This window comes from Bos taurus, chromosome X (assembly GCF_002263795.3).
Source record: "Bos taurus isolate L1 Dominette 01449 registration number 42190680 breed Hereford chromosome X, ARS-UCD2.0, whole genome shotgun sequence".
NCBI lineage: Eukaryota > Metazoa > Chordata > Mammalia > Artiodactyla > Bovidae > Bos > Bos taurus.
The window spans coordinates 99,866,170-99,886,154 of NC_037357.1; the positions used below are offsets into that span (position 1 = coordinate 99,866,170).

The 19,985-nt window shown below is 41.8% G+C and overlaps 1 protein-coding gene across 1 annotated transcript in view; it reads left to right on the forward strand.

Annotated features, from left to right (window-relative positions):
* MAOB (monoamine oxidase B) overlaps positions 1–19,985 on the forward strand; it is a 121,920-nt gene that overhangs the window by 75,693 nt on the left and 26,242 nt on the right. The window contains exons 4-5 of the mRNA NM_177944.2: positions 14,907–15,011; positions 15,702–15,793. Of these exons, the coding sequence (NP_808813.2) occupies positions 14,907–15,011; positions 15,702–15,793 (197 nt within the window). The remainder of the gene's footprint in view (positions 1–14,906; positions 15,012–15,701; positions 15,794–19,985) is intronic.

The window sequence follows — 19,985 nt, forward strand, 5'->3', positions numbered from 1 at the left end:
GTGCATAAGCATCTTTAGTAGATACTGCCAAAAGGTTTTCCAAAGTGGTTATACTATGTCACACCATCTTAATTTCACCAACACTCAGTGTTGTCATCAAGCTTTCTCAACCTCAAATTCGTGACTCTTAAGAAAGGGCTCAAGTTAAGTTTCAGTTATACTCTCTGATTTTACATACAGAATTGTTTGTATATGTGTGCTTTGCTGGAGAGATTACATGGTTTTCTACAGAGCTTCAGGGGGGCCCTTGTCCCAGAGAAGAGCAGGGACCACGGCTTCAAGTTGTTGGCTTTCTTATAATCCTTAACACTATAATGGTACACGTAGTGTTTATTCGAGCCAAGATTCCTCTTGGGAAAACTAAAACTGCTGGGTAGCTGTCTCTATTTTTGAAAAGCACATTATGGAAGGCCAAAGCACTCTGGCATTTTGCTAGTGCTGGTGGATGTCGGGAGATGTTGGCAATGTTCAAAATTTCATGCCCTAAAAAAAGAGATGATATTTATTGGGGTATTTTAGGTGTCTGTAATAATTTGATCAAATAAACACATACGTGTCTACTAATTGAAAGAGTGAAAAAATTGGCTCAGGAAGATAGATTTTAGCTGTGGGCGTTATTCTGCTTTGGAAACAACCTGTTGACATCAGTGGTGTGTCCTGATGGTTTGCAATGTGATACAGCTGGAAATGGCTAATACAAGTAGCAGAGGATTAGAGGCACAAAATCCTGCATCCTTCTCAATACACTCTTATTCTTTGAGGTAAATGTATGGGCTTATTTTGGGAACTCTTTCCTGTGGAGGTCTCCATCTCCATCAGCAGGTGCATTTAGAAAAGATTAGGAAAGTAAAGAGAACAAAGATACTGATCAAGTTCTGGTGGGGGAAGAATTACAATGTTCAGTTTTCCTAGTTGAAACCCTTTAAGTTTTTTTTTTTTTTCCGAAGATATTAAGTTTCATGGTGTTTACAAAGCATTCAGTCGTTCTTCTGTTTCAGACGGTGAAGAATTCTTCTTCTTATTTTAAAACTATTTGCCTTCATCCGTTTGGGTTGCTATAACAAAATACCACAGACTGGATGGCTTATAAACAGCAGAAATTTATTTCTCCCAGTTCTGGAGGCTGGGAAGTCCAAGATCAAGGTCACTGGCAGATCTGGTGATGCTGTCTGCTCGCTGTGTTCTTGCTTGGCAGAAGCTTCCAGACGTTCTTTTATAAGGGTGCTGATCTCATTCATGAGAATGAAGCCCTCATAACATAATCATCTCCCAAAGACCCCCGCCCTCACATACCATCATGGGGCGGGGTGGGGGGTGGTTAGGCTTCAACATACAAATTTGAGGGGGAAACAAATATTCAGTCTGTAGCACTGTTCATCCAATCAATCATCTATCCATCCAATCATCCAATTATCCAACAGTTGTAAAACACCAGTCAAATATACATCACCTTTAAGCATTATCAATCAGTCAATTCAGTCACTCAGCCGTGTCTGACACTTTGGAACCCTATGGACTGCAGCACACTAGGCTTCCCAGTCCTTTACCATCTCCTGGAGTTTGCTTAAACTTATGTCCATCAAGTCGGTGATGCCATCCAACTATCTCATCCTCTGTCATCCCCTTCTCCTCCTGCCTTCAATCCTTCCCAGCATCAGGGTCTTTGCCAATGAGTCAGTTCTTCACATCAGGTGGCCACAGTACTGCAGTTTCAGCTTCAGCATCAGTCCTTCCAATGAATATTCAGGACTGATTTCCTTTAGGATGGACTGGTTGGATCTCCTTGCAGTCCAAGGGACTCTCAAGAGTCTTCTCCAGCACCACAGTTCAAAAGCATCATGGGAGGAGGTAAATAATTGATTTTTTTCCTGAAGTAGCTGGGGAAAGAAGACAAAGTCACGTGGAACACCTAGAGAATAATGTCGAGCTGACATGGGCAAATATTAATATGAGTTGCTATGGTAAGAATTCAAAATGGGGTGAACTTTATGTTTTGAAGAGTAATGGGGGGTGAGGTGAATTTTTGGAAGGCTTCCTGAAGAAAGTGAGTCTTGAGCTGGGTGTAGAAAGTAGTTTAAGCTTTTCACTGCCAGAACTCAGAAGGCAAAGGAACATCTGAGGGCACATGGAGCCACGATGCAGGGGTCAGGTTGTCCTGCAGAGACCAGAGCACAGAGGCCTCTCCTCGGCAACCACCTCTTTCCAGCCTGGATTATTCCAGTGAGCAGAAGAAAGAGGATGAAACAGGCCTCCTTTCTGTTCTTGTGTATCTGTTTCATCTCAGGATGCTTGCCGGGGCCTCTAACTAAAGCACTGTTTCCTCTCCTGCCCCACCACACTGAGAGTCACATGGTTCCCTCTTCTCTTCTTGTCTTTTCCTTCAAATGGTACCTTCTCAGTGAGGCCTTCCCTGAAGACCTTATTTAAAATTGCAATCCACCCCAAACCACCAACAGTCCCTCTTTGCCTTTCTTACTCTCTCTTTCTTTCTGCTTTTTAATTAGTGTAATTGCTTTACCATGTTGCTATACGATGTTCCTGCTATATGATGTTCCTGCTATACGATGAAGTGAATTAGTTATATGTATACATATATCCCCTCCATCTTGGACCTCCCTCCCACCTGCATCCCCCATCGCACTCCTCTAGGTCACCACGGAGCACCCAGCAGAACTTCCTTCATAGCACTTATCATCTTTGAATATACCACATGATTTTCTTCTTTATGTTTTTAGCCTCTTTTATTTTGTTTCTGTCTATTACAGTGTAAGCTCCCAGGAGAGCAGAGACTTTTATCTGTTGTCACTCAGTACTGTGCCCCCAGAGCCTGGAACAGGTGCTTAGGAGGTGGTCAAGAAATATTTGTTGACCTATGTAATTTTAAAATTTCTGTTTTAAAAAAATTATTTATTTTGATTGGAGGATAATTATTTACAAAAATGTGATGGTTTTTGCCATACATAGACATGAATCGACCATAGGTATACATGCGTCCCCTCCATCATGAATCCCCCTCCCAGCTCCCTCCCCGCCCCATCCCTCTAGGTTGTCACAGAGCACCAGCTTTGGGTGCCCTGCTTCATGCATCAAACTTGCAACTAGTTATCTATTTTACATATGGTAATATATGTTTCAATGCCATTCTCTCAAATCATCCCACCCTCTCCTTCTCCAAGAGTCCAAAAGTCTGTTCGTTATGTCTGTGTCTTGTTTCACAACAAAAAAAAAAAAAGAAAGAAAGAAAAAGAAAGATCCGTGAGCTAATGAACTGGCATGGAAGTCATCTTAGGAGGGGGATGGACTGGTCTTTGCCTGGAGAGTCACAGAAAAGATCTGGCAGGTTATTGAACCCATCATTAGCTTCCACCTGGTTTGTAAGAATCTCAAGTGGTTCCTGGATCTAAATATCTTCCAGAGACCTTCTTGAGCAGCAGCTCACAGAGCAGAGATCTAAGTAAGTGCTTGAGCTCTAAATGAACAAACCTGAAGTTAAGTTCTGTTCTACTTGTGTGCAAGCTGTGTGACCTTTGAACATATTACTCAACCTCTGTGTGCTTCAGAACACATCTGTAAAGTGAAACATACAATTAGCAATTTACTCACTGGGTTGTGAGAATTTAAGTAAAACCATTAACCTAGTGTCTGGCAAATGGTATTCAATGATTATAATTAAAGGCTGGAAAGTTTCATGATCAAGAGCATTGACTTTTGAATGTCTGAATTTCAGTCCCATTGCCACTTAGTACTTGTGAGTCCTTGATAATTATTTTACCTCTCTCTGTCTCAGCTTCTCCATCTGAAAGGCGGCTGTGAAGATTAATGAATTAATACATGCAAAGTATACAGAACAAGGCCTGAATGGGGTAAACATTCACTGTAAGCTGTTGCTGTTAATGTTATTATAATTCCTGCAGAGCTTTGCCTAATGTCTCAGCCACTATCACCACCACCTTCCCTATTTCTCCCTACATGGACAATTCTGTTGCAGGAAGAAGGACCCTTCAAGGGCCCAAGAGTGAGCTCCTGTCTAACACTTGGATTGCCCGAGGAGATACATGTGCTGACAAAGTGAGAGACTTTATTGGGAAGGGGTGCCCAGGAGGAGAGCAGGAGGGTAAGGGAACCCAGGAGAACTGCTCTGTCATGTAGATCGCAGTCTCAGGTTTTATGGTGATGATGTCAGCTTTCTGGGTTGTCTCTAACCAGTCACCTTGCTTGGTCTGACTCAAGGTCCTTTCTGGTGGTGTGTATCTCTCAGCCAAGATGGAATCCAGCATGAGGATTTCTGGGAGGTTGCTCATCTCCTCCCTCTTTTGGCACCTCCCCAATTCTCCTGGTTATTTTTTGGAGATAGCATTCTATTCCTTATCAAGACCTCCTGTTGTGAGAAAGTCAGGCTGGCCTGGCCAAGGCGAGTGGCTTCCGTCAACAGTTACCTAACCACTCCAGGCCTTTCCTGTACTAAGTGTCACTGTTGTCTGTGCCTCCCTCCAGCTTCACCCATGTGATGATGCAATCAGAGCACAGTGTTGACACCAGGCTCCAGGCACTTAGAAATGAGAACACATTAACAGAGGAAGAAAGCCATTTGGCTAAGTAGAGCTTCCTGCCCTCCTCCCCCACAAAAGTGAATGTGAAGTTGCTCAGTCATGTCTGACTCTTTGCGACCCCGTGGACTGTAGCCTACCAGGCTTCTTCGTCCATGGGATTCTCCAGGCAAGAATACTGGAGTGGGTTACCATTTCCTTCTCCAGGGGATCTTCCCAACCCAGGGATCGAACCTGGGTCTCCCGCATTGGACGCAGACACTTTAACCTCTGAGCCACCAGGGAAGCCTAAATTTCTTTTCTTCCAAACTGGAAATATAGATCAAAAGTTAAGCTCGGTCCTCCTCCTGTTTTGTCTGTGACTCAGTTGGAATCCTTGCCAAGAGCTGTAAAAATGACTGCATTCTAGAGGGGCCAGGTGACTGGCTCTGGCTCCCAGGAGGAAGGCAAGATTTCCATGAATAGCAGAGGAGACACTGAGAAGGAATCTGTTTTGAATCTGTTGTTTGGTCTTTTAAAAGTCACCCTGTACCCCTTCTCCTGTAGTTGTGTTCCAGCCCTTCTCAGACTTTTTTCATTCTTGAAGATTACTGAGAACTGAAAGTAGCTTGGCCTCACCTGTTCTTACTGCAGAGACTGGGGTCAGCGTGGGAAGTTCAGTTCACTTGCTCAATCATGTCTGACTCTTTGCTACCCCATGGACTGCAGCATGCCAGGCCTCCTGTCCATCACCAACTCCTGGAGCTTGCTCAAACTCATGTCCATTGAGTCGGTGATGCCATCCAACCATCTCATCCTCTGTCTTCCCCTTCTCCTCCTGCCTTCAATCTTTCCCAGCATCAGGATCTTTCCCAATGAGTCAGTTCTTTGCATCAATGTGGGAAATAAGATGGCAAAAGGGCTTCCCAGATGGGACCGAATTCAGGGTGGGTGGTCTTTGCCTCCAAAGAATGAGGGTCAGGAGAAGGGTGAGAACACCTGGAACATTAGGATTGTCGCCGTCATTAGTAATGTGTGTGCCTGCCAAGCCAGCCCATCTCATTACGGGCCAAGAAGGCAGATTTCAGGTGTTTTAAATGGGCTTGCATGGCTCAAAGGCTACAAAATAAGGCCATGAGGTAATCAAGTTGGTTGCCGGTTGTCTGCAAGTTTCCTTTAAAATGTCACACATCAATCTCCATGCTAGGTTTTCTGATTCAAGGAATTTACTCAAAGGAGATTAATTGATAAACATGGATTTATGGGTAAGAAGTGGTTGTATAAATGACAGGGCATGCCTCATGATCCTGGAACTGTCAGCACCAACCATTTAGTGAGTGCATCCTATTTGCTATGCATCATTTGGGTTAATTCTGACAATACCCCTGTGAGATGGCTACCATTATTCCAAATCTAAGGATAGGAGTACACAAATGTTAAGCAACTGGCCTGTAGTCACACAACTATTAAGTTTCAGAGCCTGTTTTGAATCCATTCTTTGGTCTTTTAAAGCCACCCTGCATCCCTTCTCCTGTGCTTCTGTTTCAGCCCTTCTCAGACTTTTACATTCTTGAAAATTACTGAGAACTTCAAGTAGCTTTGGCTCAAGTGACTCCATCTGTTTGTATTTTCCATATTAGGAATCAAAACTGAGAGTTTTTAACAATATCTATTAATTCACCGAAACTTACTGTGTTGCTGCTACTGCTGCTAAGTCGCTTCAGTTGTGTCCGACTCTGTGCCACCCCATAGACAGCAGCCCACCAGGCTCCTCTGTCCCTGGGATTTTCCAGGCAAGAATACTGAAGTGGGTTGCCATTTCCTTCTCCAATGCAAGAAAGTGAAAAGTGAAACTGAAGTCGATCAGTCGTGCCCAACTCTTAGTGACCCCATGGACTGCAGCCTATCAGGCTGCTCCATCCATGGGATTTTCCAGGCAAGAGTATTGGAGTTGGGTGCCATTGCCTTCTCCAAACTTACTGTGTGGGTCACAACAAACTGTGGAAAATTCTGAAAGAGATGGGAATACCAGACCACCTGACCTGCCACTTGAGAAACCTGTATACAGGTCAGGAAGCAACAGTTAGAACTGGACATGGAACAACAGACTGGTTCCAAATAGGAAAAGGAATATGTCAAGGCTGTATATTGTCACCCTGCTTATTTAACTTGTATGCAGAATACATCATGAGAAGCACTGGGCTGGAGGAAGCACAAGCTGGAATCAAGATTGTCGGGAGAAATATCAATAACCTCACATATGCAGATGACACCACCCTTATGGCAGAAAGTGAAGAGGAACTAAAAAGTCTCTTGATGAAAGTGAAAGAGCTGAGTGAAAAAGTTGGCTTAAAGCTCAACATTCAGAAAACGAAGATCATGGCATCTGGTCCCATCACTTCACGGCAAATAGATAGGGAAACAGTGGAAAGTGTCAGACTTTATTTTTGGGGGCTCCAAAATCACTGCAGATGGTGACAGCAGCCATGAAATTAAAAGATGCTTACTCCTTGGAAGAAAAGTTATGACCATACTAGATAGCATATTGAAAAGGAGAGACATTACTTTGCCAAAAAAGATTCGTCCAGTCAAAGCTATGGTTTTTCCAGTAGTCATGTATGGATGTGAGAGTTGGATTGTGAAGAAGGCTGAGCACCGAAGAATTGATGGTTTTGAACTGTGGTGTTGGAGAAGACTCTTGAGAGTCCCTTGGACTGCAAGGAGATCCAACCAGTCCATTCTAAAGGAGATCAGCCCTGGGATTTCTTTGGAGGGAATGATGCTGAAGCTGAAACTCCAGTACTCTGGCCACCTCATGCGAAGACTTGACTCATTGGAAAAGACTCTGATGCTGGGAGGGATTGGGGGCAGGAGGAGAAGGGGACGACAGAGGATGAGATGGCTGGATGGCATCACCGACTTGATGGACGTGAGTTTGAGTGAACTCTGGGAGATGGTGATGGACAGGGAGGCCTGGCGCACTGGGATTTATGGGGTTGCAAAGAGTCGGACACGACTGAGCTACTGAACTGAACTGAACTGAAAGTGAAAGTTGCTCAGTCGTGTCCAACTATTTGTGACCCCATGGACTGCAGCACACCAGGCTTCCCTGTCCATCACTAACTCCCAGAGCTTGATTAAACTCATGTCTATCGAGTTGGTGATGCCATCCAACCATCTCATCCTCTGTCGTCCCCTTTTCCTCATGGCTTCAATGTTTCCCAGCATCAGGGTCTTTTCTAATGTATCAGTTCTTTGCATCAGGTGGCCTAAGTATTGGAGTTTCAGCTTTAGCATCAGTCCTTCCAATGAATATTCAGGGCTGATTTTCTTTAGGATGGACTGGTTGGATCTCCTTGCAGTCCAAGGGACTCTCAAGAGTCTACTCCAATACCACAGTTCAAAAGCATTAATTCTTCCGCACTCAGCTTTCTTTATAGTCCAACTCTCACATTCATACATGACTACTGGAAAGACCATAGCTTTGACTAGACTATATATAGTCCATTTGACTAGACCATATATAGTCCACTAGACTATACAGTCCATGGAATTCTCCACGCCAGAATACTAGAGTGGGTAACCTTTCCCCTCTCCAGGGGATCTTCCCAACCCAGGGATTGAACCCAGGTCTCCCGCATTGCAGGTGGATTCTTTACCAGCTGAGACACCAGGGAAGCCCAGTTCACCTAAAGTAACAATAATACCCCTATGACAAGTTAAAATAGTTGTATGGAAAAAAAGATGTTTTCTAAAGCAAACACATGAGTGAGTGCCACTGATTTTCATTTTTGTGTATCTTTCCCATCTGGCTGAAGAGGAAATAGCTGGATTCTCCTATCTGTGTTTGGCATTCAATCTGTTGTGATATGTTGCTTTGTCCATGAGCTGGGGACTTACTCTGATGTCTTCCCATGATTTCCTCAGATGAGACAGGCCTCCCTGGACAATATTCTAAATAGTAATAGTCACTGGAATGTTTCTACAAAAGCCAAATCTGAGGCACAAAACTCTCGCAGTATCTTTGGTTATGTCAAATAAATTTAGACCTTTCCCTACTTTCCCTACTTATTCCCTGAAGCTTGAAAACTTGAGTTTTTATGGCTCTAATAATAGTTATTTCCTGGGTTCATCATAAGATTTCTGTAATCTTATACAACAATACAGTTGGCTCTCCATGTTTGCAGATTCAACTGACCACAGATCATGTACCATATTTATGATTGTGGTTGGTTGAATTCGTGGATATAGAACTCACAGATACAGAGGGCCAGCTCTGGGACTTGAGAATCCATGGATTTGGGTGTCTGCTGTGCATCTTGGAAACAGTACCCTGAAGACACTGAAGGATGTAATCACTTTTATAAACTTAGCTAAGGTGCTACTTACTTGGATGTAAGACACCAAGGACTGTCAGTAAATGAACACATAAAAAGGGTAAAGTGTTTTATTCTTTTTCATCACAGTACTCTTTGTACATTGTTTGGTTTCCATTTACTCACACAGAGCTCTTTGTGGTGGTCACTTCTCACTTTGGTTTTGGCTTTAGAGTTCTGAACACACCCCCTGTCTACGAGCATTCCTGATTTAGGAGGGCTTTGGCAGCTGATCTCTGACCCCATTGTGTTGCCAGAATGATTGCTGTTGGTGTAGCCCCCACTGTGTTTAGGACCCAGTTGAATGCCTGGCCTTCAGTGGGGGTGACGTCTCAACTGGGCTGCTAAGCTGGCATCTGTCAAGTGCAGTCTTGGAAGCCCCGCACCCACCTCCGTCATACCCTTTCCATATGATGTGTGCTTTACAAAGGTGTTATCCTTGAGAAAGGAGGGAGGGATAGTGGAGAGGTACCCATCTCACAATGGGTCAAAGGTTAACCAGGAAGGAGAAATAGGTCACTGTTGTTGGATGGGGCTCTCTGTGCAGGTCATGATAACTCTGCCCTCACCCAAAAGCTGTTCTTTACCTTTTCCTGGGCCAAACCACATGCATCAGATAGACGTTCCCAGTTTCTGAAGCCATTGCTCTTATGTTCCCAGGAGCTGCCATGGCTGTTAGTGCAGACCTTGGCAGTGACAGAGCAGACACAAATTAACCAAATGTGCTGGGCTCACATGCTTCTTCAAGTCATCTGCTGGTGATTTCTGGCAGAACCAAAGTGTTTGTGAAAACCAGCACACACAAAGTGCTGAACAACCTGTCTGTCTGACTACTAATTTCTTCCCCTCCATTCTTGGTCCTGGAGCATGGAACAACAGACTGGTTCCAAATAGGAAAAGGTATATGTCAAGGCTGTATATTATCACCCTGCTTATTGAACTTATATGCAGAGTACATCATAAGAAACGCTGGGCTGGAGGAAGCACAAGCTGGAATCAAGATTGCCGGGAGAAATATCAATAACCACAGATACACAGGTGACATAACCCTTATGGCAGAAAGTGAAGAGGAACTAAAGAGCCTCTTGATGAAAGTGAAAGAGGAGAGTGAAAAAGTTGGCTTAAAGCTCAACATTCAGAAAACAAAGATCATGGCATCCATTCCCATCACTTCATGGTAAATAGATGGAGAAACAGTGGAAAAAGTGGAAGACTTTGTTTTCTTGAGCTCCAAAATCACTACAGATGGTGACTGCAACCATGAAATAAAAAGACGCTTGCTCCTTGGAAGAAAAGTTATGACCAACTTAGACAGCATGTTAAAAAGCAGAGACATTACTTTGCCATCAAAGGTCCGTCTAGTCAAGGCTACGGTTTTTCCAGTAGTCATGTATGGATGTGAGAATTGGACTATAACGAAAGCTGAGCGCCAAAGAACTGATGCTTTTGAACTGTGGTGTTGGGGAAGGCTCTTGAGAGTCCCTTGGACTGCAAGGAGATCCAACTAGTCCATCCTAAAGGAAATCAGTCCTGAATGTTCATTGGAAGGACTGATGTTGAAGCTGAAACTCCAATACTTTGGCCACTTGATGTGAAGAACTGACTCATTTGAAAAGACACTGATGCTGGGAAAGATTGAAGGCGAGAGAAGGGGACGACAGAGGATGAGATGGTTGGATGGCATCACCGACACAATGGACATGGGTTTGGGTGGACTCCGGGAGTTGGTGATGGACAGGGAGGCCTGGCGTGCTGCAGTCCATGGGGTCGCAAAGAGTGAGACACGACTGAGCGACTGAACTGAATTGAATTGATTCTTGGTCCTAAAGGATTTTGCAGCAAAAATGGGCTGTTCTTCCCATTTAAGGGGTGATTATTCAACCTGCTCGTGGTTTTATCTCTTTCTGATCTCCTTTACCTGTGGGCAGAAGGCCCAAAGAGTCCAGGGAGAGGTCTTTGAGTGCCAGCCTTGGGTGTATTCTGTCTTTGCGAGGTAGCCTGACCTATTTCTTTACTGTGGGAGTTCTATCTCTTAACTTCTTTTATAAGTGCATCTCTGGTGTGTGGTGGGAAGGGGGAAAGTATTGATGGTGGGGACCTGCAGGGGCCAGGGGAGGGAACTTAAAAGCAAAGAAGTTAATAATAGCTAATAATAATAGGAAACCTGCTATAAACCAAATGTTTGTGCCCTCCCTCAAATTCATATATTGAAATCCTAACCTGTAGTGAGATAGTATTAGAAGACGGAGCCTTTGGGAGGTGATTAGGTCATAAAGGCAGAGTCCTCATGAATGAGATCAGTGCCCTTATAAAGAGACCTAGAGAGCTCCCTTGTCTCTTCTATTGTGTGATGATACAGCAAGAAGATGGTCGTCTGTGAACCAGGAAGTTGGTCCTCACCAGACACCACATCTGCCAGTGTCTTGACCTTGAACTTCCCAACCTCCAGAACTTTGAGAAATAAGTTTCTGTTATTCATAAACACCCAGTGTATTGTATTTTTGTTGTTGTTGTTAGAGCAGCCCAAAAGGACTAAGACCAAAGATCTTTCTTAGAATTTAGGACATTGTGTGTCAAATAAGTAAGTTCAAGGTCACACACCTGAGATGATAGCCAACATTTATTGTGAACTTACTGTGTGCCAGCAATCTATGCCCACAGGTCCTAGACATGCAAAAATAATAATTACAGCAGTGGTAACTGCTGCAGGAATAACGGCGATGTTTGTTGATAACTGACAATATGCCAGTTGTCAGAGTAACTCATGTGAGTCATCTCACTTCATCTTTCCAGTACATCTATGAGGTAGTGACTGTCATCCCATTTTACACATGGATAAACTGAGGACAGAGAGCTTAAGCAGCTGAACACAGCTAGTGAGTGGCAGAGACATGACTTGATCGTAAGATTGGCTCCAGAGTGTGTGACCTTGTAGCTTAGAGTCCAGTGGGTAACACAGAGTGGTCAAATGACATTGGTGCAGTGGAGTTAGTGGCAGGAGAGCTCTGGGACATGGAGAAGTCCCCCTAACCCGGTTGTTTATGGTAATCTGGACATACTTCCTGGAGGAAGATGATGGGGCCAAGAGTTGTTGAGTTGGAAAGACTGATATATGGGGCCTAATGAGATCAAGCAACTTACTTGTTCCATGTCAATCAGCTTTGGAGAGGCAGTGCAGGGGTGGGACCCACCTGTCCTTTGCAATGAATGCTCCTGTGGATCCAAGTTTAGAAATGTACAGTGGTAATGTACAATATTAGCATTAGGGAAAACTAGTTGAAAGGTATAAGGGCACTTTCTGTACTGTCTCTGCAATTTCTCCATAAGTCTAATATTCTAAAATCAAAAGGTACTTAAAGCATAAAAGTCAACCAAGTGTTGATCAGGCTGTGGAGCAAGTAGAACTCTTGTACATTTCTGGTGAGAATGTAAAGCGGTAGAATCACTTTGGGAAGCTATTAAACTTGAAAAGTTCAATGTACAGCTACCATGCATCTCAGCCATTCCGGTCCTAGGCATTTATTCAAGAGAAAAAAAATACATATGTGTGTGTGACAAGAAACAAGGATGTTCTTAATAGCTTTATTCACAATGAATCAAAACTGGAAATAATCATCAGTGGAGGAATGGATAAACAAACCATGGTGCATCCATACAGTGAAACACTCAGCAATCAAAAGGGACCATTGCAGCATGGATGAGCCTCAAGAACACCATGTCGAGCAAAAGAAGCCAGATAAATGTGGAATCATACATGCTGCATGATTCCATTTGTAGAAAAACAAAAAAATTCTAGAACAGGCAAAACCAATCTATAGTGACAAAAAACTGATCAGTGGTTGTCTGGGGGCAGAAAGGGAATAGGAATTCACTGGGAAGGGGTAGGAGAGAACTTTCTGGGGTGATGGAAATGTTTTATATCTTGATTGTGATAATGGTTACACAGGTACATACAGTGTGTCAAAAACTTCCCAAATGGTGCGTTTAAAATAGTTTCATTGTATGTGAATTATACCTTGTGAAAGTTTTACTCAGTTGTGTCCCACTCTTTGTGACTCCCTGGACTGTATCCTCTGTCCATGGAATTCTCCAGGCAAGAATACTGAAGTGGGTAGCCATTCCCTTTGCCAGGGGATCTTCCCGACCCTGGGATGGAACCTGGGTCTCATGCACTGTAGACAGATTCTTTGTCGGCTGAAATGTGTAGCAGTTAATTTTATGTGTAACTTGGCTAGGCCACAATACCCAGATATTTGATCAAACACTCTTCTAGATGCTTCTGTGCAGGTATTTTTTTAGATGAGATTATCATTTAAATTAGACTTTGAATAAAGCAGATTCCCCTCCATAATGTGAGTGGACCTCATCCAATCAGTTAAAGGCCTTAACAGAAAAACACTGAGGTTCCCCAAGGAAAAGGGAATTCTGCTACCAGATGGTCTTTGGACTTGAACTGCAACTCTTCCCTGAGTTTCCAGCCAGCCGGCCTGCCCTGTAGATTATGGAGTTGCCAAGCCTCTACAATTGCCTGAGCCAACTCCTTAAATTAAGTTAATCTCTCTCTCATCACTCCCATGCACACACACATGCACACACATTCAATTGGCTTTGTTTGTCTGGAGAATCTTGACTAATAGAAGAAAAGTAAGCCTATATGATAACTCTTCCCTGAGAACCTTAGGACCTTGTTGGAGAAAAGATCAATATGACCATAGAGTTTGTAATTAAAATTATTTCTGTGAGCACAAAATCAGTATGAGATGAAACTTTGCTGAATGACTGAGATTATTGTGAGATTTGGGTTGATTGTGGACCTTGACTTACTCCAATTTGGTTGCAAGATGATGCCAGAATACACAGCCTGACTCAGGTTTTCAAATAAACCAAAAGTGATTAACAGTAGTTTTCTTCCAGCATTAACAAGTTAAGTTTCCCAGAGATGACTTACATGCTGCCATATTAGTAATCTTTGCCGAAATATTAATATATGCCTTTTATTTCTGTGTTGAGGTATCCCTGCTCTCTTGGAAGCACCAGGTAGTGTAAACGTGTCACAAAGAGATCCTTGAAGTCATCTGTTATTGTGTGTGTGGCTGTACTCTGCTTGCAGGATCTTAGTTCCCCAACCAGGGATTGAACCTGGGGCCATGACAGTGAAAGTTAGGAGTCCTAACTGGACCACGAGGGAACTCCCTAAGTTGTCTCTTCTTTTTGCTTTGACCTTGATCTTTGGGAACTCCTGTGTTGACCTAGTGTATCTATTCCTGGGAAAAAACTTTCTGGGCCCTCTTTTGTGACTCTCCCTAGAGATATTTCTCCTTAGAGAAGCCTGGCGGGCTACAGTCCGTAGGGTTGCGATTGGTTTTCTGTCCCCTTCTAACTTGTGTAATATTTATAGTTTCCATTTTCTGACCCTCCACCATGCAGGGATATCCTGGCTCTGAGATATTTGTAAGTACCATTGGCAAATGAGATTAGGTAACCTCAATTCTGTACTGGCATTTATATTTTACATGGAAAGAGTTCTAGTTTCAGAAAGAAGCTTCTCTATTGTGTTGGGTGTGGCACCAAATTCATTTAGTAACAGAGAATTCTGCTGGAAATGTTTATGCTTAAAAGTTAAGTTCTGAGGACAGAAGGAACTAAAACATTTGAGTATCTATCACAAACTGATAGGGGGCTTCCCAGGTGGTGCTAGTGGTTAAGAACTCATCTGCTAATGCAGGAGATTTAGGAGATCTGGGTTCGATCCCTGGGTGGGGAAGATCCCCTGGAGGAGGAAATGGAAACCCACTCCAGTATACTTGCCTGGAGAATCCCATGGACAGAGAAGCCTGGCGGGCTACAGTCCATAGGGTTGCAAAGAGTCAGACACGACTGAAACGACTTAGCATGCACATACTGATAACATGATTTTGCTTGCAGCTATTTAACAGCTTAGCATATTTAACTACTCTTCCATCGAAGTAAATGTTTCCTTTGAAAAATATCTTGTATCTCACAGGGCAAATCCTACCCCTTCAGGGGCTCATTCCCGTCTGTGTGGAATCCTATCACCTACCTAGATCATAACAACCTCTGGAGGACGATGGATGACATGGGACGAGAGGTAAAACTTCCACAAGCTTCTTTGATGACATTTGTATTCTTCATGATAAGTTTAGTCCTTGAAAGACGGTGAAACATGTCACCAATGCCTAGCACATTGTGTGGCACAGTGACTCACAGTAAAGATTTGTGAGATGAATGAATGAACTTGTTTCTAACCCTTAAAAGAATGAGATGTCCAACAGGCTCCTATTTGCATACCACCAGTGTTGGGGGAGGGAAGATTTTATATCATTCAGCCTTCCTGTGATAATGTTTCTAATTTACAGAAATAGCAAATAAGATTTCTGGATCTTTGAGTCATCACCATGCCCAAACCTGCATCTCCTAAGTAAACACACACAGAGTAAACACACCTGAAGGTCCAGTTTAAACATGATTTGGTGCAACTGACTGATCTTTGTTAAGGCGTTGACTTTCTGAATTGTTCTCTCTAAATTAGTAACTTAGTAGTTATTTGGAAACTGCCTGATTACAGAATCACCTCCATTTATGGTAGAGGAAAGGTTAGCATAAATTAAATATGGATTGAGTGAATAGGAATAGGAAGGGGATTGTGCAATAAAAACCACTATTGAGGGAATTTCGAATTTTCTTTCTTTAAGTTAGAGCTTTTAATACTATTGAAATGGTTATTTAAAATGGAAAATTACATTTGTTTTTTCCCCTCTGAATCATCACCCGAATGTAGATTCCCAGTGATGCCCCGTGGAAGGCACCCCTTGCAGAACAGTGGGACCTGATGACAATGAAGGAGTTGCTGGACAAGATCTGCTGGACAGAGTAAGACTCGCCATCAGACACAGGCATTGACTGTGACCTGCTTTCAGATGTATTTAGCAATTCCATTCAGCAACTCTGAGATAAAGAGCTGTTTTGTGTTTAAAACCACAGTTGGTCAAGTGGAGGGCTGAAAAATATTGCGATCATGTCCTAAAGGCGTCTATACATCAAACCTACTTCTTGGAAATAGTTTTGCATCACAAAGGTGATGTTGCCCCATAAAGTCCTCAGGACAGTCTAGAATATGCCATCTCTTTTATTTAGAACAGCTTAAAGGGAAACTTCCCTGGTGGTCTGGTAGTTAGGACTCTGTGGTTCCAGTGCAGGGGGCACGGTTTTAATCCCTGGTGGGGGAAACTAAGATCCTACAAGGCATGGCCAAAATAAATAAATAATTAATTAAAAATAAATATGTGTTTTTTTTAAAAAAAAAAAAACAGCTTAAAGATCTCATTTATTAAGCTGTTGAAGTAAAGATAGTTTTGTACTCCTTGCTAAAGGTCAGGTATGGAGATAGTGTACCAGGATATACATTTCAAACACCTATGGAATGGGGTGCAACTCTTTAAAGCTTTGAAGGGGAACTTCTAGAGACCTTCTCTGGATCATTCACGAGTATCCAGGAAATATGGATGACTAGACTGACTACTCCCCATTAAGGAGAAACATGTAGCATTGAAAGAAAGTGTGCATGAGTCAAGTATTAAATTGCAGTTGGCAGAGTTGTGGAAGCTGTATAGACAGACAAGATGAAGAGGCCTCACTGATCTTGGACATCAGGGAAAAGGGAAAGGATGTGGTGAATTTGTGGTAAACAAAGTAAGAAAATGGAATTGCAATGAGGGTATTTGCCCATGCTAAACAGCATTAGTTGGGAATATGACTCTGCGGTTGATATCTTCATTCTCTAGGCTTTGGGGAGGGAAGTTGGAGCTCTGGCAGCTAAAAATAAAAAAGATTTGAGGGATATCTGAATCTGAGATATGGAAATAATCGAAAGACATAAAATGTACATACATTTTCATATGTAAATTCAACTTTTAAAAATTTAGCTTAAAGAAGGAGAGAAAAAGAGAGAAAGGGAGATTCAAAGCATTATTATTATTATTATTTTGGCCACTTGGCTTGCAGGATCTTAGTTCCCTGAACAGGAATCAAACCCAGGCCCTTGACAGTGGAAGCACAGAGTCCTCACCACTGGATCACCAGGGAATTTCCTCAAAGCATTATTTTTAAAAGAAAAATCTAAAGGTCCTCAAATTGAAGATTGGTTAAATTAATTATGCTTTGTCTGAAAATTGGAATACCCTAAAATCTTTAAAGTTTTGTTGTAGAAGAATATTTAATGACTTGAAAAAATTGTATTATTAAACAAATAGAAAAGCAGACTATAATCAAGTATGTACAATGTGATCTCATTTCTAAAAAGGAAACAGTATATGCACTGCAAGCAATGGACATCCATCAGAACATTTTTTTTAACATATATTGCAGTGCAAACATTTGTCCGAGTAATTAAAATTCTTCATCAAACACCATATTTCATGGTTGCAGACTATTCCATGAAAAGTGAATATTATAATGTGTTTATCTATTATCATTAGATATTTTAGTTACTTCCAGTTTTTAATCATTGCCATTATTATATAATAGTTTGTGATAAACATGTACTACTCTTATGTCTTCAGCCTTTGAAAGCAACCAATTTTGAAAGAGTAAAACCCTTTTATTGTCATGAAATCATGCCTATTATTAATTACATCATTTTAACACATGTGATTTACCACATTTTTTGAGAATGTAGCTTGTGATACAACGGGTTTTTTTGGTAATAAAATTGCAGTATTAAGTTTTAAATTTTATACATGAGATTTTAAAAATATAATGAGTATTTATTACCTGCATTTATAACTCCCATTATAAAAAGCTTTTAATAAATTCATGAGTTCTTCTCTCTCCAGAGAGCTTTAAAGCTCACTGAAGATAAGACTAATTATATTTCTTTGGTCTCATAGAGATCTGAGTTTTTCTGTCATAGTCTTTGGCCTTGTCCTCCTGTTAGTGAATATTTCAGGTTGTTGGCTGACAAAATACTGCATTCTGAGATGTTAGGACTATATGAACACAAGCTAATTTTTAAATTTTTCCTAAGCAAGATAACTATGACATCATTTCGTAGTTTCAAAGAAAGTAACCCTTGGAACTTCTCTGGTGGTCCAGTGGCTAAGACTCTGCTCTCCCAATGCAGGGGGCCCAGGTTTGATACCTGGTCAGGGAACTAGATCCCACATGCTGCAACTAAGACCCAGTGTAGCCAAATAAATATTTTAAAAATAAATAAAATAAAGGGAAGGGGACAACAGAGAGTGAGATGGTTGGATGGCATCACCGACTCAATGGAGATGAGTTTGGGTAAACTCCGGGAGTTGGTGACGGACAGGGATGCCTGCAGTCAAGTGTGCTGCAGTCCATGGGGTCGCAAAGAGTCAGACATGACGGAGTGACTGAACTGAACTGAACTGAACAAAATCCCCACCATATCCAACCTACTGTGATTCAAACTAAAGTATAGTCATACATTCAAAAATTAATATTGATCATTTTGTCTGTTATTATCATTTTATAATACACTTTAAGAAACACATTGAATTTATGATATAGTCACAACTATGTAAATATACTTTTTAAAATTTATAACTAGAAAAAATGCACCAAAATGAGTCTAAGGATTATCTTTGGGGGAGGCAGAAATGTGGAAGATACTCATTCTCTCTTTTTATTTTTATAAATTTTCCAAATTTTATATAATATATTTATTTTTTCCATGTAGAAAATATAGTAACGTTTACCTTTTAAAAAGTCAACAAGGCAAGGAATACAAAAATATTATTGCACTAGCTTCCTTGACCTTCCATCCCTCAGATATTTTTCTTCTAGTTCTTTTCCCACTAAAGCTCCCAGAGTAAATCAAATAAAGCATTAGATATGGCCTGACCCTCCAGAGAGAATGACTTATAGATTTCCCTTGATTTCAAGCCAGTTATTTCTTTCTCACCAAAGTGGCAACAGTAACAATCACAGCACTATTTTTATGTTTGATATTGGTTATCTAGCCAGGGCAATATTAGATTTTAGTTATTTATGACTCCCTTTGGAGAAGACTCTTGAGAGTCCCTTGGACTGCAAGGAGATCCAACCAGTCCATTGTGAAGGAGATCAGCCCTGGGATTTCTTTGGAAGGAATGATGCTAAAGCTGAAACTCCAGTACTTTGGCCACCTCATGCGAAGAGTTGACTCATTGGAAAAGACTCTGATGCTGGGAGGGATTGGGGGCAGGAGGAGAAGGGGACGACAGAGGGTGAGATGGCTGGGATGGCATCACTGACTCGATGGACGTGAGTCTGGGTGAACTCCGGGAGTTGGTGATGGACAGGGAGGCCTGGAGTGCTGCAATTCATGGGGTCACAAAGAGTTGAACACGACTGAGCGACTGATCTGATCTGATTACCTTATATTGTCCGAATTCACCTATAAATTAAAGAACAAAGGATATAAGACATGAGGAAACAGCAAAGGATATTTTTACTTTGAAGTAATATTTTAAACCATTCTTTGGATATTTGCTTTAGATAGATGACAAAAATTGCCTCTACAAAGAAACCATGAGTCAGCAATTTCCGTCCCTTCCATTATCATGAGGAATCTTGCAAAACTAACTTTAAGTCACTTCAACATATATATTACACTATTTTCAGGCTTAATGATGGGGACTATCACAAAAGTGCTACCAGGTGGTTATGGTTGCAAACATTGTCACAAGTAACTGGTGTGTGTTATTTGATTCTACAAACTTCCAGAGCTAAGGTACACTAGGGTAGAGAGGTGTCCCTTGGTCAGGGGATTCATCCCTTTGAGGTCAGCTGATTAATTATAAAGCATTTTGAGGTATTAAAAGCATGAGGTTTGAATTATGTATGATGTGGTTTACAGTGGTACCATTTAATGAGCTCCCTGAGACTCAGTTTTGGGGCTTGTGAACTGGGGAAAAATAATAACTGTCATTTTTATAACAAATCAGTAAGACAGTGGGTTTAAAAAAACCATGGAGTATGAAAGAGTTCAATAAGTGGAAGACAATATTATTTATTCCATGTATTGTCAGCATTACCAGGTGGCAAATTCTGCCTCAGA